The sequence below is a fragment of the Lepidochelys kempii genome, chromosome 12 (assembly GCF_965140265.1).
Source record: "Lepidochelys kempii isolate rLepKem1 chromosome 12, rLepKem1.hap2, whole genome shotgun sequence".
Lineage (NCBI taxonomy): Eukaryota > Metazoa > Chordata > Testudines > Cheloniidae > Lepidochelys > Lepidochelys kempii.
The window spans coordinates 10935827-10963434 of record NC_133267.1 but is presented as its reverse complement, the minus strand read 5'-3'; the positions used below and the strand labels follow the sequence as shown (position 1 = coordinate 10963434).

At 38.6% G+C, this 27608-nt stretch overlaps 1 protein-coding gene across 4 annotated transcripts in view; it reads left to right on the top strand.

Annotated features, from left to right (window-relative positions):
* DUS2 (dihydrouridine synthase 2) overlaps positions 1–27608 on the top strand; it is a 54597-nt gene that overhangs the window by 17016 nt on the left and 9973 nt on the right. For all 4 annotated transcript variants that reach the window (XM_073307575.1, XM_073307574.1, XM_073307577.1 and 1 more), the window contains 10 exons: positions 3174–3265; positions 4701–4744; positions 5809–5873; positions 12224–12267; positions 15463–15528; positions 20010–20080; positions 20642–20728; positions 22212–22380; positions 25210–25331; positions 27313–27456. In XM_073307575.1, the coding sequence (XP_073163676.1) occupies positions 3174–3265; positions 4701–4744; positions 5809–5873; positions 12224–12267; positions 15463–15528; positions 20010–20080; positions 20642–20728; positions 22212–22380; positions 25210–25331; positions 27313–27456 (904 nt within the window). The remainder of the gene's footprint in view (positions 1–3173; positions 3266–4700; positions 4745–5808; positions 5874–12223; positions 12268–15462; positions 15529–20009; positions 20081–20641; positions 20729–22211; positions 22381–25209; positions 25332–27312; positions 27457–27608) is intronic.

The following is a 27608-nucleotide window of genomic DNA, read 5'->3' as shown; positions in this document are numbered from 1 at the left end:
ATTTTTGCTAAAAGACCACATTTGTTTTCCTTAGTTGCTGACACCAGATGTCAATCTATTTCATCTGTATTTATAATTATTTTTCATTAGGACGTTCTAGGTGGCATCTGTCAGCTAATCACATGAAAACTGCTGCTGCATAATAAAATTCTTTAATGTTCCAACTCAACCTTGGAGTCAGTTTGCTAATTTTTATATTAGAGAGTTATTGGCTAGAAAATTGTATTTTTTTCCCCCATCAAACTTACAGATTAATGGAATTAAAGCCAGAAAAGGCTATTGTGATTCTCTAGTTTAATCTCCTATATAACACAGGCCGTAGAACTTCCCCAAAATAATTCCTAGGGCGTATCTTTTAGAAAAATATCCAATCTTGATTTTCAAATTGTCAGTGATGGAGAATCCACTGCAACCCCTGGTTAAATTGTTCCAATAGTTAACTGCTCCCACTGTTAAAAAAAATTTCTGCCTTTTTTACAATTTTGAATTTGTCAGGCTTCAGCTTCCAACCATTGGGTCGTGTTATACCTTTCTCTGCTAGATTGAAGAGCACATTATTAAATGTTTGTTCCTCTTGTATAAACTTCAACCAAGTGACCCCTTAATAGTCTCTCTTTTAAACTCTAGATTGAGCTCCTTTAGTCTCACTATAAAGCATGTTTTGTAATCCCTTAATCATTCTCGTGGCTCCTCTCTAAACCCTCTTTCATTTATCCACATCCTTGTTGAATTGTGAACACCAGAACTGGACACAGTATTCCAGCAGCGGTCACACCAGTGCCTAACACTGAGGTAAAATAACCTCTACTCCTACTTGAGATTCCACCATTTATGCAGTCACAGCTTTCACTTTGAACACTTGGAGTTATGGTTTTTCAACCTTTTATCCTTCTGCTAACCCACACTGAATCACTTTTTCTGTTCTGTGATCCCATATTTACTACTTGCAGCCAGTCCTCAGTTACACCTCAGAATCCTGTGTGCCATTTTCCATGAGAACCAGTATAGTGTTTTATGGGTGCATTTGGCACCTGAGGACTGCTTTCAAGTGGTTAAGGAAAACTGGATGAGGAGAGACATTTGCTTGTGGCCACGTTTTTAGAACCGCTCACCTAGATTAATGAACATAGGCCAAATTGAGCCTTGGCATAAGTGGGTGCTACTCCCATTGAAACCAAAATGGAACTGCTCCTACTTAAACCATGGTTTAATTTGGCCCCATGATGGGAGTAGAAAAGGGGACGTTTGAGGTATTTGATCCAGCCCACTTTAATATAGGAATATCAGCAGTTTTGAAAAGGTAAAATTAGTTACTGTATTTTGATATATAATAATCTATAAAAATATTCAGTCTGAACGAGTAGAAAAATAAACCATTGAATCAATGTTACTTACAGCTTCTCAGTGGCTTGTCTGTTTTCGTCTTGATCATGGAGTTAAATTCAATTGTTTTATACTCAAATGAATTCACTGTATTAAATTCAAGGCTTCATAACGCATGTGCAATTCTCATTAAGACCTTTTATCAAGAAAATTTTAGAATCTGGTAATTTCTGTAGGCTAATACAAGTCACTGTTTTGCTGTACCATACCTCTCTTCACAAATGTTTTAGAATACTGCCGTAATCCTTTTGGATTTAGCACATGGATTTTGCAGTAGTGATCACAGCTGCGGTCCTTCCCAGAGGACCTGGCAGTGTTTTGGGGAGAGGAAGAATGCTATGTATGCTTTCAGTAAATTACACAAATTTGAGATGCCATCAGGTTAGCTTGGGCTCAGAATGTTTTCTAAAAACAAGATTTAAAAAAATTGAATTTTTTTCAATTGGATTCAAGTCGTTTTAATTCTAGTATAGGGTAACGGTAGGAGATGTCTGGAGTCCAGCATTCTCCTGGGGTGTCCATAAGCAACACTGCAGCGTTATGTCTGGTGATTGAGAACTGGAGAGTGAAAGTGACTAGTTCACATGCATTGTGCAAGGTGAGAGAAATTAATGAATATTAAAGGTTCACATTTTAAACTACTTCTCGCTCTTATTAGAAATTGAAAGAAATTAAACCTATAAACCTATTAACCTAAATGTTAACGTTCCAAGTGTCTTTGACATAGCTCACAAAGGCAAATAATAAAACTAGTGACTGTTGCTTACCCCAGGAACTACACATCTTTACACAGGCTTTAATCCTTAAGCCTCTCTCTCTCCAAATGCCTTGGCATGGCCTGAAAATCAACAGACCTATTTTTTGTTTTATTTTTTCCAGAACATAGGCTAGATTTTAAAGCTGAGGCCGCCTCATAATGAAGGCTCTACCATCAGCTTCTCCTCTAAATCAAGAGAGATCCAGTTCAGGTTCTTGCGCTGATTGTGGGTGGATCAGTACGGCATGAGAGAGAGACATGGACAGTCCCTCAAGTAGTCAGATTGTAAGACATTTAGGGCTTTTAAAAACCAAATCAGTACCTTAAGCTGGACTAGGAAACTAGCCAGTGCAGAAGATAAAAGTCCATGTCAGTTCCTGTTGGTAAGCACAGCCTGCCAAATAGGCTGCCTCTGGTTCTGCATCAGTTTCAGCCCCCTGGTTGGCTTAAGGTGCATTGCAGAAGCGTACAGTTATATTAGTAGCATTGACCAAGGAATTTTAAAAAATACATATTTCAACATAAAATTGTCTTTAGAAAAGCTAGCCAAAGTGCGTTACTAACAGACAGAGCAGAAGAACTGCTCTAGCCATTCAGGGAAATAACTCATTTATTTCTATGTCTGCTTTCATAAACAAGTTTTGTTAAAATTTCAATAACATCAAGTTAATAGTTTAGACTCGTGAACTAGGACATTCAGCAGTAAGTCTTGCATTTCATGCCCTGATTCTAAAACCACTGTTTTTCACAAATATCTGTGTGAGGGATGAAGCATTGGTTGTAATGCTTAATTGTCCATTGTATGACAACCTAATGAACTTTTCAGTCTAGCTGATTTTGCATATATGACTCAACTCTGCATTGTTTCTTGATAAACTTTGATTCTGACAGTGAGGTGTACAGTTTTATTTGGTAGAATTTCATTTTATATGCACATTGTATATTTTTAATTGCTTCGGCTGGCTTATTTTGTGATTATATTTAGCTATATTATTTTCTCCCATTTTTTGTCTCTCTATCCTATTTCATGTAGAGGTGCTTGAAACAGTGGACTTTGTAGCTCCGAACGAAAGAGTTGTTTTCAGAACCTGTGTGAGAGAGAGAGATTGTGTTGTCTTTCAAATGGTAAGACACCAAGAACAGTTACATTTCTGATATCAAAGTAGATTAATTTTATTGGCACTGTACTGTTTAGATATAGCTAAATGTAGCTCTGTGTCAGATGTTAAGCAGCTCCCAGATTTCTCAACCGGTGTTAATCTTTCTGGACTCTAATTTCACACTGAGTGCATTGCAAGATTTCTAAACTAATTGTATACAAGCATACACAGAATAGGTGACCAATGTGTATATTGTGGGCCACAGATGTAGCTTATTTCTACACCATGTCATCTTAGCTATGTGTTCAAACATACTGGTACCAAAACTAAAATACAGTGAAATGTGATCTTACCATCATTTGTAATTTCATTAAATAGAACTCATAGCTAGACATCATTTGTGTTTTGTAGTTTTAATAACATTTAACATTTTTTTTATCAACATTTTTTGTTGTTCATTCATTCAGTTAACTGGTTCATTTGCATGTGTCAATCCTGTAAATAACAGTGATGTTTAACATTTCACAATGCCATACAAGTCACAGAAGAAAGAAGAACATTGTTCCCGCCCCAGATAATACAAGTTTTAGACAACCCAAGCAACATTTGGTGGGCAAGGATTACAGAGCTACAGTTACACAGGTCTCAGTTTAGGCATATCTGTGTCATGGTGGTTCAGCTAAGATTTGCACATTTAGAAGAAAAAAGGGACAATATTTATTGTGAATATAATGTTTTTATTAGATTAAAACAAATTCAGTTTTGACTTTTAAAATGCAGGACAACGTGTGGCCCTGATCCTGCAAAGATTTAAGTACATTCTTAACTTCACACACTATGCTGGCTTCAGATTTGTCTTTAACTGACTAATTTTGCTACTGAGTAGTGGATCTCTGTCATATTATACATATACCCACTCTAAAAAGTGTATAAAATATGTATATCTACACGAGGGGTGGCCAACCTGTGGGTCCGGAGCCACATGCGGCTCTTCAGAAGTTAATATGTGGCTTCTTGTGTAGGCACCGACTCCGGGGCTGGAGCTACAGATGCCAACTTTCCAATGTGCCAGGGGGTGCTCACTGCTCAACCCCTGGCTCTGCCACAGGCCCTGCCCCCACTCCACCCCTTCCTGCCCCCTGCCCTGAGCCTTGAGTGCCCTCGCTCCTCCCCCTCCTCCCCAGAGCCTCATGCACACCACGAAACAGCTGATCAGGAGTTGCGGGGAGGGAGGGAGAGGTGCTGATCGGCGAGGCTGCCGGTGGGTGGGAGGCACTGGGAGCGGGATTGGGGAGCTGATGGGGGGCTGCTGACTTATTACTGTGACTCTTTGGCAAAGTACATTGGTAAATTCTGGCTCCATTTCAGGCTCAGGTTGGCCACCCCGATCTACACAAAAGCATTTATTATAAAACAGAATCAAGTGAACAAATATTAATTTTATCCTTTTTGCCCCACAGGGATCAGCAGATGCTGAGAGAGCCTTGGCTGTAGCCAAGCTTGTGTAAGTTCTCATAGAATCTTACCTGAAAATAATTTCTTTCCCTGTGGCTTGCTGGGGTGTAATTTAATTTGTAAAGACTAGTTTTCAGTTTTATCCAAATGCAGCTATCATTTGAAACCAGGCATTGATGCAGTTTGATGTATTTTTTTTATTTGTATTAGTAGTAGTAGTGGTAGGTAGGTAGTTAGTTAGTTAGTTATAAGTCTTCAAGGGGAAATTAATATTTTTAGAGGTCAGAAGTAAGGTATGAGAGTCCTGTGTGATTAGCAGAGCTACTAGGGTAAACAAAAGTTCGACTAAGTGTTGAAGCAACTGCTCAGCAAGTTGCAGCAGATTTCGCCATCTAGAAAGATCAGTGGGGGAACAGCATGAACAGGCTGTACTCCTGCTCCCATTAGCAGTAATGATTTTTTTTCAAGGCAGTAGCTGCTCAAGCAATTACTTTTCATGCTAGTGACTGCTGTGCAACTTTGTAATAGGCATGCCAGGTCTCTGTCCTCAGCGTGTTTTTTTTTGTGATGCTGCACACCTGCTGATAAAGCCCTATTGACCAATTTCTTGTGTTATTTGTGATTTTAAAGCTCTCAACTGGATGTGTGTTAAACAGAAGAAAAACAGTAGAAGTTTTGCTTCAGTGGTGAGGAATATAACTTTTAAACCCACATAAAATCACCTGAGAAATCATGAGAAATTTTTCTTATTTATTTTTTAAAAATGATATAAAACAATATTTTGCAGGGTATGAATTTGTAGGGAGAACATCCTAACTATGTTTGTTCCCTAAGAGTCAGTAAGAGTCTTTGAATTCTTCCATAAGGGCAAATGAAATTCTTATATACGTATTGAAGTGGTTTTGGAGACCACTGTATAAATATACACAAAATTTAAACTAGTGAGGAGATAAAAGAAAAGATTCAGAGGTTTGGAAAAAATCTCCAAACTTCAAATTCTCATTTAAACCTCTTGGGGATGGAAAACTCACTTAAGCAGGCTCTCTGGCAAGATGCTTTTTTCCTTTTCTAGTCTGAAATATTTGTGGGGATTTTTTGTTCTTTTCTTTTCAGAGAGAATGATGTAGCTGGGATTGATATCAACATGGGCTGTCCAAAAGAATATTCTACGAAGGCAGGTTGATTTTAATCCCTTTAAATATTCTCTTTTCCTGCTTACAGGCACAGGATGCAACACATGTTCTGCTTTTCTGGTTCTGGCAAGTTGTTATTTGATTTTCTCTGTTCTGAATGTTCAATTATTTATAGTTGCAATGAGTCATTCTATTCTTGGCTGCAACTGTGATCTCTTAACATTCAGAAATAAGGGCAACTGTATTTGTCCAGACCATTAGAATCATCAGGCCAGCCATTTTATTGTTGCTCCCTTTTCCCTGATCTGTTGTCAAAATTTGGGGCCTTGCAGGCTATTTTAAATTAGCAGGAGAATGAAATTCAGGTATTTCTTAGGTGCAATCCTGCTTTTTTACAAAAAATGTACATGCAGTCATCTTTCCCTGAACACAATAGGAACAAAGAGGAGGCAGTTTCCTTGAACAGAATTTCAAGTCTCTTTCCAACCAGTATTCTGCTCAAAAAGAATTTCTCTCTCGGCTTTCTCCTAGGGCCATGTTAAAAGTGCTTCTCTCGCTGTCTGCTGGCTTACCTGCTATGGTGCCCCTACCCTCCTCCACTGCAATTCAATCAATCCCCCTGTTTCTATTATCACTAAACAAAAGGGAATTTCGTTGCTCCCTCACTTAGGCTGAATGAAAGGCTGCCAGAATGCTCTCCAGCATGGCATCATAATTGGAAGGTTCTTTTCAGCTTAAACAATATTTCATCTTTAGGGATGCCGTGGCTTCAGAAAGCTGCACGTGGTGGCTGTTCATCAGGCCAACCTATTGACAGGAATAATTAGCTTGTTGTATGAACAGAAAAGCAGGGAAGCTTTGCTCCAAGTAGATATAATGCTTCTGGGGATAGGGGACAGAGGTGTTAAGTGACCCCTGATTTCAGTGCATCTCAGTTCTCTATTGGAGGGTTACAAAACCCAAAATCTTAGCCTTCTGGTTATCGTTGTTGGCTAAAGAAATTTAGTTTGGTATTTCAACTTCCTTTAAGTGAAATATATTGGGATTTTGGATCAGTTCTATTGTAGCAGGGTGATGCAAAAGAGTCTGACTTGCAGCATCCTTTAACTAGATATCAGAATTAGCATTAACATTGATTGGTATTTTAATTGCTGTTATCACTGTCAGTTATAAAAGAAAAAACTAATATTTATTCCACTCTTAACATGAAAAAGGAACACCTCAAAATGCTTCATATAAAAATTATTTTATTAAATAAAGAGATAGCAAAGAGAATTAATACTGTCTTTCTCAGAACCAAAAATCTATTTTATTGAGGAGGAAAATTTCATGTTTATATTTACAGCTCATTAATATTAAATAAATACCAAATATTCATTAGTACCAAATGATGCTGATTAGTTAAATCACACAAATAATCTTTAACAATAAAATGATTGCTAAATAACCAGTTAACTGGAAATCAATGATATTTTAAAGACAGTAAAACCACAACATTTGAATAGAATGATCAATTTCATTAAAATATAATTCTTGATCAGTTCCTATTGTCCATATGACATTTTCATATGCTAATCTATTTATGGTTATTTATAACAGGGTAATGTTTATCCTGTGGAATTATATCAAGGACAGAAGTAACAAAAAAGTTTAAATATAGATTATATATTTTGGGTCTGAAAATCAGATTTTGATACCTTTGAGCAGTTTGTAGCTGAATTGTGAACAGTATTCTTTCTGCTATAAAATTGCAAATAAATGGGGATAATCATAATTTTTAGGATACACATGTTAACGTATTTCAGAACAAAATTGGTACGTCTCTTTACAAGAGAAGAATAGATAAAATATTTTTTGTACACGATAGTGGTTTTCATTTTGAAACTATAATAAGAAATTTACCATCATCTTCAATTGTTGAATTAAATGAATATGTTGTAATCAGAGAGAATGTTTTAAGATTGATTGGTTACACAGACGGCTGGTAATAATGCCTATAGTCATGGTTTTCTAATGCTTTCTAATTGTAAGACTGTTTTCAGTTGGAAATTTAAGGTTGAAATGTTCTATGCTGGTCATCTGCCTCAACCAGAATATTTTTGGAAAGTTCTATCGAAAAAGATTCAGCTATTTCCAAGAACAAAGTTAGGAGGAAGTGTTTTGCTAATATTAAAAAAAAAACAGCCTACCCAAAAAAACCACCCCAAACCAACCCAATTTGTTGAGAAGCATTAGTTCCATGCTTGGAACAGAGACTTAAAATTTGGCAGGGGTCACTTTGGGATCCCCATGATCATTCACCCAAAATTGGCAAAGTTATAAACCTCCGAAAATCACCATTTGCACATGTTTAGTAGGGGTTTGTTAGTACCTGGCAACAAAATTTTCTGAACATTGTGTCTGCAGGGCCTGAGCAGTAGTTTGCCTGCAGTCGCTCTTCCTGGCTGCTGTGATCCCAGTCCCCAGATCTGAAGGCACAGATGCTCCCTACTGTGTTCTGAATGCTTTCCTGCTGTTGCCCAAGCAGGATGGAGAAGGAATCAGCCTTATTTAAATGCAGGGTGAAACTGGAGTAGAAGGGGAAATGGGGATGAACAGGGCTGGAGAGACTATAAGTTCCGAAATACTCTCTTTCAGAACTGAGCCCAGAATTCCAGAGTGCCAACATTACTCTCTTGTTTAGCAGATAGCTGTGAAGCACGCTGGAAAAGTTCGTAACTCCTCCCCTTCTAGTGGGTAGCCACATATAACAACCTACTATTAAGGTGCCAGTTGCTCCAATAGCTCAAGTAATAGAGCTCTGTACTGTGAATCTAAAAGTCCCAGCCCTGCTTATGATCTCTGTGAGATGACTGACATGGTTCCACATGATGGAATTTGCTTTTTTTCAATTTTCCTTTTTTAAAAACTGAATTTTTAAAGTTTGTAATTTCCTGTGGTACGAGACCATTTAGCCCACTCAAAAGTTAGGAAATTGCAAACTTCAGGTTGCTTGTGCAACCTTAATTTGGCTCCCTTGTTCGTGTGTTATTGGCAATCTTTTAATTACATAATCTGTATTGGTCTATTCCATGGTAATTGTAAGATCGTTCTTTAAATATACAGGTGTCGTTTGAAGAGTATCAGCAAGATATTTTAATTTTGCTGGGGACTTATTTAGGTTTTGCACCATTTTCAGGTAATGGATATGTGATTTTGGGTGATTGTATGTTGGAAGGGGAAGGTTGTTGTGGAGTTGTGGGGTCTGAATTCCTGTAGGTATAAAAAAATTTCAGTGTCATCAACTTAAGGTGAGATTTTAAACCAATTTAGTGAAACCAGCACAAAAGACTATATGAACATAGACAAATCTTGTGTGCTTTGGATATTTTGACCCCGATCCAGCAAAATACATAAGCATATTCTTAATTTAAGCATTTTGCAAGTTTGCTCTTATATTTTACTGAAAGGACATGGTCTTGAAGGGAGGCTAGTATGGATATTTAATGTTGCTTAACTGGTGATTTCCTTGATTTTTAGTGGTGGCATGCCCAGGAAACTTAACTTTTTTAAAATGTAGGAATATATGTCACTGAATATAAAAGAATTCTGTAAATTATGATCTGCAATATTGACTACTACATTTTAAATAGAATTTTAGTTAAATCAACCTTACAAAACATAGTTTCCCACTTTCCTGAGGCAAATAAATTCCTTGATGGATGAGTATAATATTTTCCTCCTTGGCATAGTAAAGATGAGTGGCTCAGATTTAGATCGAGGCAAGTAAACTTTAATGACAGTTTTGTAAGCCTGAGTTTATGTAACTGGTTAGTTTTAATAAATATGTTGGGAATGAACAAATCAAAACACTACCCCTACACATGCAACATTAAAATAATCCTAAATCTTCTAAGGTTAATTTGCATTAAATTAAATTTTTAACTTTTTGACATTTCTAAACCAGCTGAAGTATAAATAGAGCTTTTAACAGGCCATGTTGCTCCACTTTAATGTCAGGTACACAAGCAGAAGAAAATGCAGAAATGTTGCAGCGATTGTCATAGCAAAGAGCTGAAGCTCACACAAAATGACTTATGACTTCATTCCAGAGAGAGAGAGAGAGAGCCTGGTTACAGTGTTAAAACACTATATCCTGCTGTCCTTAATGCTGTTGGCATAGTTAATAAACCTCCTGTGAGATGTAGCTTTCAGGCTTCATCTTGCAGAGACTGAAAAGACAAAGCAGCTTCACAGGTAATAATTAAACATTGTCATTCTGTATAGTTTATATTAGAATGTGGAGTATTTTACCATATGATTATTATAATGTTGGGATAAGTGAGTGTTAAATCTGGACTTAACCTGCTGATCAGTGTTCATTTAGCTAGAGCCATATTAAAAAAACCCTTAACTATTTTCATCTAAAAGCTTAAGACCAGTTTCTGTGGTATTTTATTATAGCTAACCTGTGAATAGTCTTAGAAAGCTGTTTGAAATCAGACCTTCTAGTATTCCAGCTGGTTTGAAAACATTGCCAGTAAAGTGGGGAATAATAAAAATGCCAAGGCTCACATTGCCAAACATGTCCCTGTAATGTGTATTGATATTGCACAGACTCTGTTTTGCGGTGCAGGCAGAGCTCTTTTTTCTATTTTTCAAGCAACAGGAATAGGATACTTATGTCTGAAAGGACTCCTGTTTTCTGGAACATTTCTTTTTGTCAGACTGTTTGAAAAGGAAAGGTGTTTGTTTTAGGCCGCATGACCTTAGCGAGATGGAAGAAAGGTAGAGTTGTGCTGTGCAATAGGTCTGTTTTATAGTAGATGAACCAAAGAAACATAGTGACCTTCTGCAGGGGATATTAATGGGTAATAGTGTTTTTTCCCATGCCGAAAATTGTGTTAGCTGTGGACACTGATGACTTAAGGAACATAAGAACATAGAAGTTGCTTTGAAATAAGGCATCTTAACTTAAACACTCCAGTTAGTCCCTTATCTAGGGTCTGACCGTGGTGAATATCATATGACTCAGAAGACTGTGCAAGAAAACTTACAATGTAAAACTATAGAGTATCCAGTTCCTAGGAAAAGTTTCTTCTTAACCCCTTTTGGTCACTTGTTGGCTTATCCATTGAAGCATGAGAGTTTATATCCCTTCTAAAAGTGTGTTTTATCTATTGTAACTATGGATAGTCTCATCTTTATAAATGTCTAATCCTTTTGTTTGAATTCTGCTAAACTCTTGGCTTCGACAATAGATTGTGACAATGAGGTGCACCAGTAAATTATGTATTCTCCAAACAAATACTTGCTTTTATTATTTTTAAACTTGTTGCATTTTAATTTCATTGACTGTTCCCTTGCTCTTGTATTGTGAGAGGGTAGATCAGAACCTCTCTATACCATACACTATTTTGTGTGCCTTCCTTTTGTTCATCTTCTCCCTAAACTAAACAGTCCTAATCTTTTCTATGTCTCTGTTTTCATCACCAGTCTCTATTGCCCAATCCTCCCACTCCCACCTCCGCCCATTCCTGCTGAGTTTTTGAAATAAGGTGGTATTTTCTCAGCACAGTATTTTGGGCCATGGTGCATCATTGAGTTACAAAATGGCATTATAATATTATCAGTGTTGTTTTCTTTTACTTAATATTTTCTTCTGTATCTTAACAAGAACTGGGTAGAAAACAGTGTTTCTCTGAAAAACTTGCATATCTTTCTAATCAGGATGAAAGGACAAAAATATTAAAAATTTTGCAGGAGGGAAATACTGAAGAAAATTATTTTCAGAAGATGCAAAAAGAAATTTTTTGGCATGTTCCCTGACAGCTTGTCACAGTGGACAGGCAAGACAGCAGGAAAACAACCAGAAACCTGCCTGGTTTCTGGAGGAAGTTTTGCCGCAATCAGTGTGTTCCTGGTTTTGATTTCAGTGAATCTGCTTTTTCTGACAGAAAAGTATTCCATCCAAAAATTTCCAAACTGATCTAATGTTAACACTTACAGCTAGCTGATTGGGTGTCTGTGTGTATGTAGACAGGGTGATCGAGGAAGAACATCCAAATTAGAGGAGTGGAAAGTTATATTTTAAAAATAGTAGTAGTTGTTTTGTGCTGCCACTTCCTTTTGTGTAGGTACATAGTATGGCAGACTGTATTGGGACCATTGACATTTAGGGCTCATCAATCAATTGAATGGTGCTAGGGAGAACATATGAATGAAATTTATCATCTAATAGGAAGAAACAAAGCAATTCGTGCTTACATGAAAACATTTTTCTTGTATGGGAGGATTTAGTTTTGCTGTAGTTTCCCGTTGGGCAAGATGCTTCTTACAAAATGAAGAAAGTGTTGATTTTTTTTAATGTTTTCCAGTCTGTAATTTATTCTATTGCCATGTGTTTCCCCAGGGAGGTATGGGAGCAGCGCTGCTGTCTGATCCTGACAAAATTGAGTGTGTAAGTATCCAGTTTGTTGGTTTTATTGTGCCTAGGAAAATATGGTGCTTATGTACAATAATTGAGTAATTCTTGAGCTGCTGGATTTATTGGAGTGAGAGAGAATTGTGTGAAAAGCAGATATGGGAGAGTAAGGGATGGAATAATGTCTAAAGTTTTGCAGGTTCAAATGAAATCTACTTAGATTATACTGCTGGTTTAGTTTCCTTTATAGCCACAGGAACAACAATATTGCTGCTGACTTCCTTTTCAATTTTTAAACTTGCACCTTTTGGTGCTGTAGTTGGATTTTCTGTTTTTCTGGTCATTGACAACCTTTTATTTTTAGTTTAATTCTAGCACAAAGCACAGCAAACACTTTACAACAGTATGACACAGTCCCTGCCCCTGAGTAGCTTTACAATGTTTAGTTTTCAATGGCCTACACGTTGGGAGAGCTCTGCAAGAACTCTTTTATATAGCCTTAAGATTTGGCTCAATGAGGAGTAGTGGGAAAACTGAGTATATTCAAGTGAAAATATAACATTCCTTAAATGTCAGACAAATTGCTTCTATATGATAGCAATCAACCTTAGCTGATGTGTTTAAACTATAGTTCCACATGCCAACAAAAAGTTACAAATTACCTTTTGAGCAGTGACATTGAATGGCCTTGTTCGGCTCTCCATGTGGCTTTTGTCAGGTAAGGGTCTGGGCAGTGGACTCCTCTTTTCCTCTGCCTCAGGCAAAACGTTTAGAATGTAAATCACAGGAGTACACACTGAGCAAATGATTTGGTATGAAGAAAGGGTGCTGTTGGGATCCCTCCTGAAAGTCAGAGTGTAGTTCCCTTCTATCCAGTAGTTAGTTAGGAGTGGGGTGACAGACAGGAAACGGGCGGTGGAGTAGAAGGGAGCTTTCTCAAGCAAGTGTATGGCTCCATTCAAGGCAAGAGTTAGGAGAATTAAGTACACTGGGGCTATCCCTTTCTCTTCCAGCAGTCAGAGGAAGCAGAGCAAGGGGACTGATCTGAAAGCACCTTAAGAAGGAGATCAGTATCCTTATCCCCATTTTGCAAAGTGGGACACCGAGGCACAGAGCGGTGACGTGTCATGGCAGAGCTGGGAATAGTACAGAGATCTGAGTTCCAGTTCAGTGCTCTACCCACTGGGGGAATGTGGAAAAGACCGGAGTGGGAGAGGTTGCAGTAGGTAAGGCATGAGATGAAGTTTTACACTCATGGACTTTAAGGCCAGAAGGGACCATCATGATCATCTAGTTTGACCTCCTGCGCATTGCAGGCCACAGAACTCATCCCCACGCACTCCTGTAAGAGACCCATAACCTGAAGTCCTCAAGTTATGATTTAAAGACATCAAGTTACAGAGAATCCACCAAAGGTTTTAACAGTGGTAATAGAGAGAATGTGGAGATGAAACTGTCAGGATTTAGTGATTAGTACTTTTGTGTGTAAGGGAGATGAGACCTCAGTCTAAAGAGTTTAATCTCACACAACCAAAAATATGTTGTCCTTATATGGCCAATAATTTTGTCTCTATCTGAGTCAGAGCACTCTTCTTGACAGAGAAGATGCAAGTTTATGGAAGCAATCTTCATAGGCTGATAAAAATGTTGTCTATTTACTGAAAGGCAGATGGGTTGATTGCTTCTAAAGTGTGTTGCAAGAAGTTCTTCTACTTTTATTGCTATTGGGTGTCTTCAGTTTAGACACACAGGTTACCTTTTAATGTGTAGTGTAAAAACATTTTTCTCATGTTGGGTGACTGAAGGGATGACTTAGTAGCAGCTTGCCATTGCCATTTAAAATTATAACCTTTGCACCTGTTATCCTCAGTATATGCAATCAGTACTTCTTACCAGGTATTTGAATTAAATCTGTTCCTCAATATTTGACCTTGATCCAAAGGCTGGCCTAGATAGCTCCCACCCTGTTGTTATGGAGGTTTGACCTAAGGACAATGGACTTCAAAAAAAGCAGACTTGAACAAACCCAGGGAGCTGGTGGGTAAAGTCCCGTGAGAAGAAAATTAAAGGGAAAAAGGAGTTCAGGAGAGCTGGCAGTTTCTCAAGGAGACGATATTAGAGGCACAGCTGCAAACTATCCCAATGCAATAGATAGGAAGAACAGTAAAGGCCAATATGGCTCCATAAGTAGTGCTTTAATGACCTGAAAATTAGAAAGGAATCCTACAAAAAGTACAAAAGAATAGCACAAGCATGTAGTGGAAAAAATCAAAGGCTAAGGCACAAAGTGTGTTACACCTCGGAAGGGACATAAAAGGCAATAAGATGAGACTTTTTAAAATACGTTAGGAGTAAAAGAGAGACGAACAAAAACATAGGTTTTCTGTTTACTGGGAAGGAGAGCTAATAATTGATGATATCACGAAGGCTGAAGTTTTTAATGCCTCTTTTGCTTCAGTCTTCACTAGAAGGATTAATGGTGACCAGATACTAATATTAAAAAGGGAGAAGGAACTCAAGCCAAAATAAGGGAAGAACAGGATAAAGAATATTTAGGTAAGTTAGATGTATTCAAGTTAGCAGGGCTTGATGAAATTCATCCTAGTGTACTTAAGGAACTAGCTGAAGCAATCTCGGAACTGTTAGCTTTTACTTTTGAGAACTCATGGAGGATGAGTGAAGTTCCAGAAGACTGAAGAAGGGCAAACACAGTACCTATCTTTTAAAAGAGGGACAAAGAGGACCCGAGGAATTATTGACCAGTCAGCCTAACTGTGATACCTGGAACGATACTGGGACAAATTATTAAACAATGAATTTGTAAGCATCTAGAGGATAATACAATTATTAGGAATAGCCAGCATGGATTTTTCAAGAGCAAATCATGCCAAACCAACCTAATTTCCTTCTTTGGCAGGGTTACTGGTCTAGTGAATAAGTTCAAGTAGTAAATGTGATATATTTTGTTTTTAGTAAGGCTTTTGACACAGTCCCACATGACATTCTCAAAAGCAAACTAGGGAAATGTGGTCTAGATGAAATTACTATAAGGTGGGTGCACAACTGGCATATAAACTTTAACTAAATAAATGTATTGTAAAAAGCAACATTCCATATAGGGACCTTTATATATTTTTCTTTTGAGAAGTGTTTAAATGTCTTTATATGTTCAATAGAGCAAGATTTACTCATGTTGCTTCTGTAATAGTATTTATCCCCTCCTTTGTTTAGATTCTGAGTACCTTGGTTAAAGGAATTTGTAAACCAGTGACCTGCAAAATCCGAATCTTGCCTTCGGTAAGAATCTGTTTTATAATGCTTTGTTCCAGTTAATGTTAACCCTTGGAACCAGATTAGAATACCATAGACATTACAATGAAATTTTAACTGATTTTACCCCAGTGGATTAAGAGATACAGAAACATGTACTTTTATTCTGAAATAAGAGTGTCCACACATTGACACAATAGGACAATTCCACTGGTAGATAAGCCCAACGTAACTGACAGTGAATTTCTTAGAGAGGTAAGATGGTTGCAGTAATATCTTTTATTGGACCAACTTCAGTTGGTGAGAGATACAAGCTATCAACCTTACACAGAGCTGCTCTTTAGGTCTAGGTAATGTACTCAGTGTCACAGTAAATACAAAGTGGAACAGATTGTTTAGCATAAGTAGTTAACACATATTTCAAGGGACCATTCATGGTGAAGAATTTTGCTGACTCAGCCTTAAAGAATTTTTTCACAACAATGAAGATGCCACAATTACCACATCCCCACCGACAGTCATAAGAAAAAAAAAAATCACCTGACTGGACACCCCACAGCGGACCACCACACTCTTACTCATTACATTGATTGCTTCCGGAAAAAAATTGACAAGGATATCCTTAACATACATCACATCCGTCACAATCTTTCCACTGCTGAGAGGACAGCTGTACAGTCTCTGAAACTCAACCACCAGATAGTGATTAAACCAGCAGACAAAAGGTTCACCATCGTAGTCCTCCATTGTGATGCGTTCTTTAGCAAGGCCAACCAGCAACTGTCTGACTCTCCACCTACTATCAAGAACTCAAAGTAGACCCCACACCACAGTTTACCCAGGAATTTAAGGATGTCATCAAATCCTTCCTCAAACAATTCTGAGAGAAACTCTACAACCTCATCCCCATGATCCCAACTCAGGGGATCTTCTCTGTTTTTCCCAAGATACACAAACAAGGAAACCCAGACAGATCCATCTCATCTGGCCCTGGCACTCTTACTAAAGAAATATCGAGACTCATAGAAACCATCCTCAAACTACTCGCCACACAAAGTGCCGGCTTCCTCCAAGATACTACTGACTTTCTCCACAAACTCCACAGCATTAACAATCTCACTCAGAACACTGTCCTTGATGATGCAGTTGGTTACAATTTACTTTTTAGTCACTAATTTATTTTGTGTAGAATAGAGTTTTTAAGCTCCAATAGTCAATTTGTCTTCCCTTTGGTAATTGCATCTGGTTATTTTGCAAATTACTGCCTAATTATGTGCATAGTTATTATGACTGCACATGCAAGTTGAATGTATGTATATATGGACAAATGTGTAACTAGTTGTGTAAAAATATCTGATGTGCAATCAGTGATTGCATGCACAGATTAGGCCTGTACACATTCTTTAAAATCATGCGTACACTGATTTTACTTTAATACTTTTTATCTTCAACAATCTTCATAGATTCCAAGGCCAGAAGGGACCATTTTGATGATCTAGTCTGACCTCTTGTGTAGCACAGGCCATAGAACTTCCCCCAAAATAATTCCTAGAGCATATTGTTGAGAACAACACCCAATCTTGATTTTAAAATTATCAGTGATGGAGAATCCACCAGAACCCTTGGTATGTTGTGTGACGGGTTAGATCACAGAAACCCCCTTGGGGCTGCCAACTGATGTGCCAAGACTACTTCTCCCCCTGCTTTCCCTGCCAGTTTGGGACTCCAAAACCCTGCCTGGTTGTGCCAGACACGCTTGCCGGCTACAGACACAGATCCAGGTCTGAACCACATCTCTCAAACTGCAGGCTTAACAGAAAGGAGCTTAAGAAATGTTCCTGTCTCTAACACTCAGATGCCCAACTCCCAATGGGGTCCAAACCCCAAATAAATCCATTTTACCCTGTATAAAGCTTATACAGGGTAAACTCATAAATTGTTTGCCTTCTATAACAGTGATAGAGAGAGATGCACAGCTTTTTGCCCTCCCCTCCCCCAGTATTAATACATACTCTGAGTTAAATAATAAGTAAAAAGTGATTCTATTAAATACAGAAAGTAGGATTTAAGTGGTTCCCAGTAGGAACAGACAGAACAAAGTAAATTACCAAACAAAATAAAATAAAACACGCAATTCTATGCCTAATACAGTAAGAAAACTGAAAACAGATAAAACCTCACCCTCAGAGATGTTCCAGTAAGCTTCCTTTTACAGACTAGTCTCCTTCTAGTCTGGGTCCAGCAATCACTCGCACCCCCTGTAGTTACTGTCCTTTGTCCCAGTTTCCTTCTGGTATCCTTTGGGGGTGGAGAGGCTATCTCTTGAGCCAGCTGAAGACAAAATGGAGGGGTCTCCCGGGGTTTAAATAAACTTCCTCTTGTTGGTGGACACTCCTCCCTCCCCCAGTGTAGAATCCAGCCACAAAATGGGGTTTTGGAGTCACATGGGCAAGTCGCATGTCCACGCATGACTGAGTTCCTTACCAGCCAAGCCACATTCCTGGGAAAGCTTAGATGTGGATTGGCGTCTCCAAGTTCATTGTTGGCTTAAGGGCTTCTTGATTGGGCACTTACTGAAAATAGTCTTTTCTCAGGAAGCTGACCAACTGCTTCACTGAGGCTATTTAAAATTAAACAAGTATACAGCCAATATTCATAACCTTGAGTACAAAAATGACACATGCATACACATAAGATGAATATATTCAGTAGATCATAACCTTTACAGAGAGATGTTACATGGCATATGTAGCATAAAAACGCATTCCAGTTATGTCATATACACATTCATAAGCATATTCCCATAAAGCATTATGGGGGGCAACATCACATTTGGTTCATGGTTAATTACTCACTGGTAACAACGTACATCTTATTTCCAGTATGAATTTGCCTAGCTTCAACTTCCAGCCATCGGATCGTGTTATACCTTTTTCTGCTAGATTGAAGAGTTTATGATTAAATATTTATTCCCCATGTTGGTATTTACAGACTCTAATCAAGTCACCCCTTAACCTTCTCTTTATTAAGGTAAAAAAATGATCTCCTTTAGTATATCATTGTAAGCCAAGCTTTCTAATCCTTTAATCATTCTTGTGATTCTTCTCTGAACCATCTCCAATTTATCCACATCCTTCTTGAATTGTGAACCCTGGAACTGAACATTGTATTCCAGCCATGGTCGTACCAGTACCAAATACAGAGAGAACCTACTTGAGACACCCCTGTTTATGCATTCAGGGATCACATTTGCCTTTTTGGCCACAGAATTGCACTGGGAACTAACTCATGTTCAGCTGATTGTCCACCACAACCCCCTCTACAATCGTGAGATCAAAGAACTAGCATGTTCCCTTTTCACTTTGAACTGTCCTAGATTCTCTTCCTTCTTGTTTCAAGCTGGTTTGCCTAGCATGTATCTTCCAGCAGAACAGGAAGTAAGCATCTGTCTCTACGTCCATGCTATCTGCTTCTCCCAAAGGCTGAATGTGCTACAGTAGAACCTCAGAAACATGAACACCTTGGAAATGGAGGTTGTTTGTAACTCTGAACAAAACATTATGGTTGTTCTTTCAAAAGTTTACAACTGAACATTGACTTAATATAGCTTTGAAAATGCTGCTTCTTCCCCCACCCTCACCTTTTTTTTAGTAGTTTATGTTTAACACAATACTATATTTGCTTTGGAGGGGAGGAGGAAGTCTGCTGCTGCCTGATTGCGTACTTCCGGTTCCAAATGAGCTGCGTGATTGACTGGTCAATTCGTAACTCTAGTGTTTGTAACTCTGAGGTTCTACTGTACTTTCAGATGAACCACAGTCTACTAGCCCAACATCTGAAAAGAAGGTGAATCCTTTGCTTTTTCTAAAAGCTGCATAATTGCACGTAGCAAAATAAATTGGCGATGTCCTGAATTCCTCATTCATTAGGCTCATGTTTTCTCTTTGAAGGAATAGAAGGGTTGTTTTTTTTCTTTATTTCATGAGACAACCGGTAATGTATGGATATTAATCAAATTCTTCAGTCATGGGGGGCATTTTTCAACATCTATCCTAGGGAAATTTTTGTGAATATTTCGTGCATGAATAGATGTGAGTGATATCTCTTCCATCCAAGATGCAGTATATATGTCTTATAGCATATTCAGTGAAATAGTACCTGCCAATCAAGTGTGTTTTTATGTCTTTTAAAAGACAACCCAGAGACGTGTGAAGGGAATTAGTCTCAAATGTTGTATTCCCTGGGTCAAGCAGGTTCTTAAGCTGTAATTTCTAAGAGACATATTAAAAATGGCATGACTGGAATCCTGTTTTAGCCATAATAAATAGTTCTCAGTAAAGCTTATATTAAGGGTTATGTTCATCTTGGGTATGATCGTAGTAATGTAGGAATTGTGTACACTTCGATGGGAGAACAGATTTCCTGCATGTGTTTGTATAATGATCATGTGATGAAGAGCTCTTCCTCCATCAAACTAAAATAACGTGTTCCGTTTTTTCCCTCCTCAGCTTGAAGACACTATAAGCCTGGTGAAGAGGATAGAAAAGACTGGTGTTGCTGCCATTGCAGTCCATGGAAGGTAAATATGTTTGTGTGGAAAGAATTATTATTACTGTTGTTATTTGTTGGCAGGTAGAGAGAAATAAACTAGGGCTAGCAAATTTACTTCACCTTGTCTAGTTCAGCTGCAAGGAAGTAGTTCTGATTTCAATGACAGCAGCTGGGTGCTTAGTACTTTCTACATTAGGCTTCTTATTCAGGAGCATAAATAGAGATTTAGCAGCTTAACTTTATGCTTCTGTTTTTCTAAAATCTTAGCCTTGGTAAAACCAAATAGAAGGGAAAAATTATCTAACATTAAAGGAATTAAATAGTTGCATGCTAGATTTTAATTCTCAGGTGTGTGAGGTGTACAGCTGTGCACCCCAAACATTAGCTGCTTCACCTGCACAGGGAACCAAAATAGCAATATTTTTCAAGGTGTGTTTCGTGTGACGCAGTTTTACACCTTGCATATGAACGTAAACTGAGACTGACTAGGTTTGTCACTACAGGACTGGAATTGTCTGCTAAGAGTTTACTTAGGCACAATTTCCACTAGAAATCTTTGATCTTGTCTTTTTCTTTCTGTGTTGCGAAGGAAGAAGGAGGAGAGGCCTCAACATCCTGTCCACTGTGAAGTGATCAAAGCCATCTCTGAGGCAGTCTCTGTTCCTGTAATAGCAAAGTAAGTTAGATGGTCATCTTAAGGTATCCATGTCTAGTAGTAGACATTATGCCAAGGAAATCTAACTGAGCAAGAAGGGATTAAGTGTAGGAAACTAAGGGTCTCTTTATATAGGGCAAATGAGATAATTACATCTGTTGTCAAATCACAAGGTTAGAGTGAGGCTTTGGTATTCAAAGTTAGCGATCTGAAATGTCACTGTCTTTGTTTTAGTGCAAAAAGGGCTCCTTAATTATTATGCTGTGAACACCACTAGTATTGTGTCATGACATGGCCCAGTCCTCCTCCTCTCTGGGCAGACCCCAGTGTTCTGTTTTGAATCCAATGGCTGAATTCTATGTGCTTCTAAGCCATGTGGGTAGTGACTGATTACTGTTCCTAGCTCTGGGTTTCTCAGGCACTCTCCCTGGTGCAGACTTCTCCCTGGGCAACAGGACCCCGCTCTCTGATCGCCTAGGCCTTGAAACCAGTGCCACAGCCTTCCAAAGCCTTCTGTTGCTGAGATACATTTCCCCAAAGTACACCTGGCTGTGGGAGCTCTGGTTTCTTATCAAAATGTTGGGTAACTATCCTATATGTCAAAATTAACAGTAGCTCTTCATTTAAGGGGACCCTGAAGAATTTTTATGACTAGTTTTAGTCCACCTTCAAAGTGAGTTAGTGTTCTGTTACAGTTAGAAAATTGTTGGGAGGGGAAAACAGGATTTTAAATTATTTTTAGCTTTAGATTGATAATGTTAGAAAATGATGTTTTCTAACCATAGAACATGGTACAGCGTAGCTAGAGGCAGAGCACGCTTTTTGCTCACTGTTCCCCTGCCCATTTGCCTCAGACTTGAGCCTATGCTCATTCAATGTTAGTCCTTTCTACTACAATTACCAACAAGGGGTACCAGGTTTGGAGGTGCACCTGATCCACTGGAAATTGAACTAAGATCTTCAAATTCATTTTGCACAGGCCACCAAACAGCATTCTCTTTCCAGAACAGCTAACTTTTAAAACCTATTGTGTAGCTAATGAAGGTGGCACATACAAAATCAGCGCTTGTCTCCTTTAGGGAAACTAAGCCAATTTATGCTTATTGGGGGATGTCTTGAGTTAAGGAGAACTGTTCACTAGAAACTGGATTGGTACCACCGAACTCATTTTACAGAGGCTGCCTACCAATCAGTCATCAGATGCTAATAACTTTTGGTCACTACTGGCCTGGTCTGACTTTGGAAGGCTTTCATATCCCATTACTAATAATCCTTTAAGCCAGTGATGGGGCGCAGATTGCCCACCACTGCTCTAAGCCATCCATTCTCCCAGAGTGGTGCTGATTTCCTAAATAGATTATACCAACAATGAATAACATGACAGTCCATAAGCCTTCTGTATTATCATGCGTGCCCAGCTCTATTAATGCGCAGAATACACTGTTTTCTGCATGGTGGTGTCATGTTAATCATTGTTAATCATAACAAAGATGTTCGTTTTCAGTGGAGGATCTCATGACTTCATCAAAGAATATACTGACATTGAAGCCTTCCAACAAGCAGCAGGTGCTTCATCGGTAATGATAGCTCGTGCTGCCATGTGGAACCCATCCATCTTCAGAAGAGAAGGCCTTTGTCCCTTGAAGGAAGTCATGCAAGAATACATCAAATACGTACGTTTGGGAAGATTTTACCTGTAATTAATATAGTTTAGAGATGTTAACCCAAGTTTGTGTAGGGTGTCTTTAATTCCTCATTGTTTTTCAATTAGTAAAGCTCCTGTAATATTTTTGCATATTGCATGAGATGAAAACTATTACAATTTTTACCAACTTTTCAGTGACTACATCACTGAATTTTTTGTCTAGTATACAGTAAATATTTTGTTTTGTTTTATTACATACTGTGGTTGCCTATTCTCATTCTTGATGCCCAGGTTTTAGAAAGATTTCTCAGGCTTTTGGGATGCCCTCAAAAATCTCTGCATTTATGCAGAACTAGTGCCAATGTTGTGAATGCTACAACAGTGAATGTGATATTGAATGGAGTAGGAATAGAAAGATGAGTTCTGTCTAGGAAGGCTGCAGAGTTTCACAGTTTTCTAAAGTCATTTAAACTACTCTAGAGAATTATTTTCCTCTTCTAGAAAATGTTAAGGTTTTTTCAAATGGCAGAAAAGCACAGAGAAGGTTGTTCAGTCAGTTGTTTCATTATAGTGCAATTGGTGGGCCATCTACCATTTTATTGACAGAGTTGCTGTGAAGGAGCACAGAGACGGCTGCCAGGCACAGCAGGGGTTAAAGAAAACCTGTGGGTTCAGCTAGACCCGCCCCTTAAACCTGCAGCCAATGCCAGTCCTGGAAGGGGGAGAAAAAAGGGGAGCCTGGCTCAGTCAGGGGCTGACTGGCAAAGAGGCAGGAGCTCTCTGTGTGTCTGCCTAAAGGCAGAGACGCAACCTGTCTGCCAATGCAACCACTGGAAGCAAGTAAGTCTTCCCCTGCCAACGGGAATCTACCGCCAAGCCCCAACTGTGGGGAAACTGGACTAGCAGGGCCACTCCCCAAACTAAAGGACTTACATAGGGAGACACGAGGTCCTGAGCCCCCCGACCTCATGGCTGGGCGCAAGATCCATCTCCCCTGTCAAGGGGTGTGAGTGGCCCAGGACTCTGAGCCAGGACCTGAGGGAAAGGAGGGCAGGTCCCCTCCTCCAGCCCCTAACCAATGATCTAGCCACTAGGGTGCCCGGCCACTGAAGGCCCTATCACAGATGCATGTTTTTAAAAAAAACAGATTAAAAGAATAGGACTTCAGTGTCTTACTTTTTTTTCTTATTCAATTTTGTAACCATCATGAGAAAAACTACATGCTAAAAATCTAGAAAAGTTCAATTTAAAATAAGTTTAAGGCCTAAAATGCATCATCACCTTGATCGATCAGTCCTTCAGCCCTCGTATAGATTGCGCCGATCACAACACGTCTTTCATTTTGCTCGTATCCTGGCCTTCCTTCTCCTTGTGCCGCCATGTCTTTTCACAATAAAATCTTCCCATCTCTTTGGAGGTCGACCGAGTGGTTGTTTCAGTTCCTGTGGGTAGCACTCAGCAACAGCTGCAGTCCATTGATTATCAGTGAGCCTCGCTGTATTCCAGGCCTATCGCATTTTACTATGCCTGCTCTCAGTGACGACATCCTGCCTTCCACTCTGCTGTCTGATCACTTCACTGGGGACTCGGTTGTGGATTGAAATTCCCAGAATTCTTCTTTCCATCACCATCTCCATGACAGACAGTTGCTGCTCTGCTGTCTTCATCAGTGCCCATGTTTTGCTGCCGTACAACATTGCTGGCAGTAGCTGAGCTGAAGGTATTGTGTGAAAATACTGTCAAACTACAGAAAATACTGCTAGAACACAAAAAGCAGCCAAGTCGGACTGAAAACTAAATGCTCCAAAACAAAATGTATGCTGTCTGATACCTTGCCAAAAGCCCAAATAACAATCAAGGGAGAACAAATAGAAGAAGTTGACCAATATGTATGTTTGGGCCAAGAAATTAATATGCGCCACGATCAGGAAGGTGAACTCTCGTGAAGAAAGAAAGCAGGTTGGTGCGCATTCAATTCTATCAAGGATGTCCTTCAAGAAAAAAATCACCAAGGTAACATGCGCCAGCCTCTTCAAGTCAACCGTACTGCCTGCAATGTTGTACAGCAGCGAAAATGCATAATAAAGAAATATATTTTCAGCCCTACAAAAGGTGTGCCAATTCATTTGTGCTATTAATTCCATTGTCATTGGCATTAAATCAGAGATTAATTTGGCCCAGTCTGTTGAGTTACCTGTGTTACGCAGTTAAATACCAAAGATTATTCCTAAAGCAGAATTTACAATACAGCTTATACTTCTGAACTATCAGAGGTGACTTATGTCCAGATCAGCAAGACATTTGTGAATGTGAATAGTCCCATTGACTTCAGTTGAACTGCTTAGGTACCTTGCTGAATTGGAGACTTGGCTAACAAGGCCACATTTGCAGTAAGTGCAAGCTGTATTTATTTTTATACAAAACCTTTCCCCCTCCCGCGACCACATACAGCTTTGATCTGTTCAAATCATGAGGGTAAAATCAAGGAATGGAAAAGGACAAAAATCAAATTAGTCAAACTTCCACTGCACCCAAAGGTGTACATCCATCAATTTGAGTAGTAAAGTAGTATATGTGTGAAATTCTTGTCAACTACTTTCTTGTTTTTCTCAAGTGTATAAAGAGCCAATAATAAAATAATTCAGATTTTTTTTCCAGAAAAAAACACCAACCAGTTCTGGACTATGTTAATAAATGAGAGTACTGAGTAGACTTTACTTTATTGAGAACTGTATACGCTGTGCTGTACATTCCTTAAACTATTTTGAAATGTAGCCAGAAACATGTGAAAGGTTAGGTAATAGGAATAGTTCTTTCTTTAGTGTATTTTTACATATTACATATCTCTTTCCTTCAGGCAGTGAGATATGATAATCACTATACCAACACAAAGTACTGTCTTTGTCAGATGTTAAGAGAACAGTTAGAAACCACAGAGGGAAAGAAACTGCATGCTGCACAGTCGACTCAAGAAATCTGGTAAGCATTTTATATAGGTAATAGGAATTGCCATACTGGATCAGACCTCGGAGTAGCAGCCGTGTTAGTCTGTATCTGCAAAAAGAAAAGAAGTAAAATTTGTTAGTCTCTAAGGTGCCACATGTACTCCTTTTCTTTTTGTGGATCAGACCTGTGGTTCATCTAGTCCAGTATCATGTCTCCAGCAGGTGCCAGCATTTCATCTGCTGGTACCAGAGGGATGAGCTTTCCCTTGACTCAGCTAATTCATAGGGGATTTTTTCTGCCACTGTCATAGCATAATTCTGTGTTTGCAATATGCTGTTTTACATCTTTAGGATAACCGTTTACCCCCCTTTCTTTGGTTATCTGGTATGCTACTTCCACAGCAACGGGTGGCAGTGTTGGCCAGAATGTGCTCAATGCAACTGTATGCAATGTGTCCTTGTCTGTCTGGCCAGAAGAAAAAGGGGCTGTTGCCTCTTTAAGGGCTCCCTGTGTAACTAATAGCGAAAGGGGAAAATTTACCCAGTCGAAGGGGGGGCTCTTACAAAAACTGATTGTGTTAAATTTTGGATGCATCTAGAGAAATGAAAGGCACAGTTTATAAAAATGAAATAATTAAACAGAGACCTTCACTGTATAAGAGCAATGTTGTGCCATTTTGAAAATACGTTCCATAGCTTTTTTGCATTTTTGTAGACCTCGAAAGAGATTGACCAAGAAGCAGTTTCACAGACCTGTCTTAGCGGGTCCATAAGCCTTTGAAACAATGTTTTGAACAGTCTGTTTAATCACTACATAACTGAAGAACATTTAGTTCTTTTTAAAATGAGAAAACATCTCTGTAGATAGTATACACACTGTATATAATGTCTTCTGCAGTTTCCACAGTATGCATCCGATGAAGTGAGCTGTAGCTCACGAAAGCTTATGCTCAAATAAATTGGTTAGTCTCTAAGGTGCCACAAGTCCTCCTTTTCTTTTTGCGAATACAGACTAACACGGCTGTTACTCTGAAACCTGTAGATAGTAATGTGATTTAACACTGCTGCCTAGTGGTGTTAACGCTAAATTGCTACCAGTAAAAGTTTTAGCATACTACAGAGTTTTCATTCTAATTGAGTGCTAGAGTGTGCACTAATATATTAAAGTCAGAAAAGAGTTTACATGGCTCAGCATATATGGACGGCCTTGTCCACTCTAAGGAACCTCCTCACTTACATAATTATTCATCCTCTATTGTTCTACTGATAACACCAACAATGGAGACCATAGTGTACACAGCGCACATGCATTTTTACTATTGAGTTGCCTTACCCCACTATGAGACATGTTATGATACAGTGGTTAAAAAAATACTGAACATTGTGTACACTGCAGATTTCATAGTTACTACCATGTGTGGGGAATTATGGATTCCAATTTTGCCAGTGCAGTTGCGCCTCTGATATATCTAATGCATAAGATAATCAGATTATCAGAAAAGGGACTGTAAAAATCAGAAAAGGGACTGTAAAAATATCATCTTGCTCAACAGATCTGCCCTCTATATGTATTCAAATTCTTTTGACAATGTTAACTACTTTTTGTTCCTACTAGCCTTTCAGAGCTGATACAAGACTGGGAGAGAGAGTTGGGATCTTTATTGGCTTATGCATCTGTAAAGTTGTAATTTAATTGAAATTGCAGAGTCTGTGATGGCTTCTGGCTTGGCTTTCAGATCCCAGGTTGAGTCTTTAGGTCAGCAGGTAGAGGAATGAACTTCTTTCTTGTAAACTGAGCAAACTTTGCAAGAAGCCAAGGACAGGTGATGAATATAGAATCCCATGACTCTAGACAGCGTTACTTTGCAACATATAACTGTACCTCAACTTAGTTTTCTAAGCACATGCAACTTCTTTGAAATACATTTTTAATATTTATTTTAGTTATTAAAATGGTGTGTGAACACACATAAATTGACTCCTAATGCTAATAATAGAAGTAATTTTTTTAATAGTGAAGTATTTGAAATGGGCGGTTTCTATGAAGAAACAACAGCTATTCTGGAAGCTAAGAAGGCATCATTAAAGGCCAAGACACAAGATGAAGATGAGCAGATGGAAGACACAGATGTGATAAAAATGGCTGTTAGATTTGACAAGTAAGCATGCAAAGTTTATTCTTCACCATCTTTTTGAACTTACTGTTACACTTTTTTGTCTGATCTTTGGTACCTGACAAAACTTTTATAGGTGAAAATTGGCAGTTCAAATATTACAGCACCTTCTTGGATAAACTTTTTAAGAGGAGACA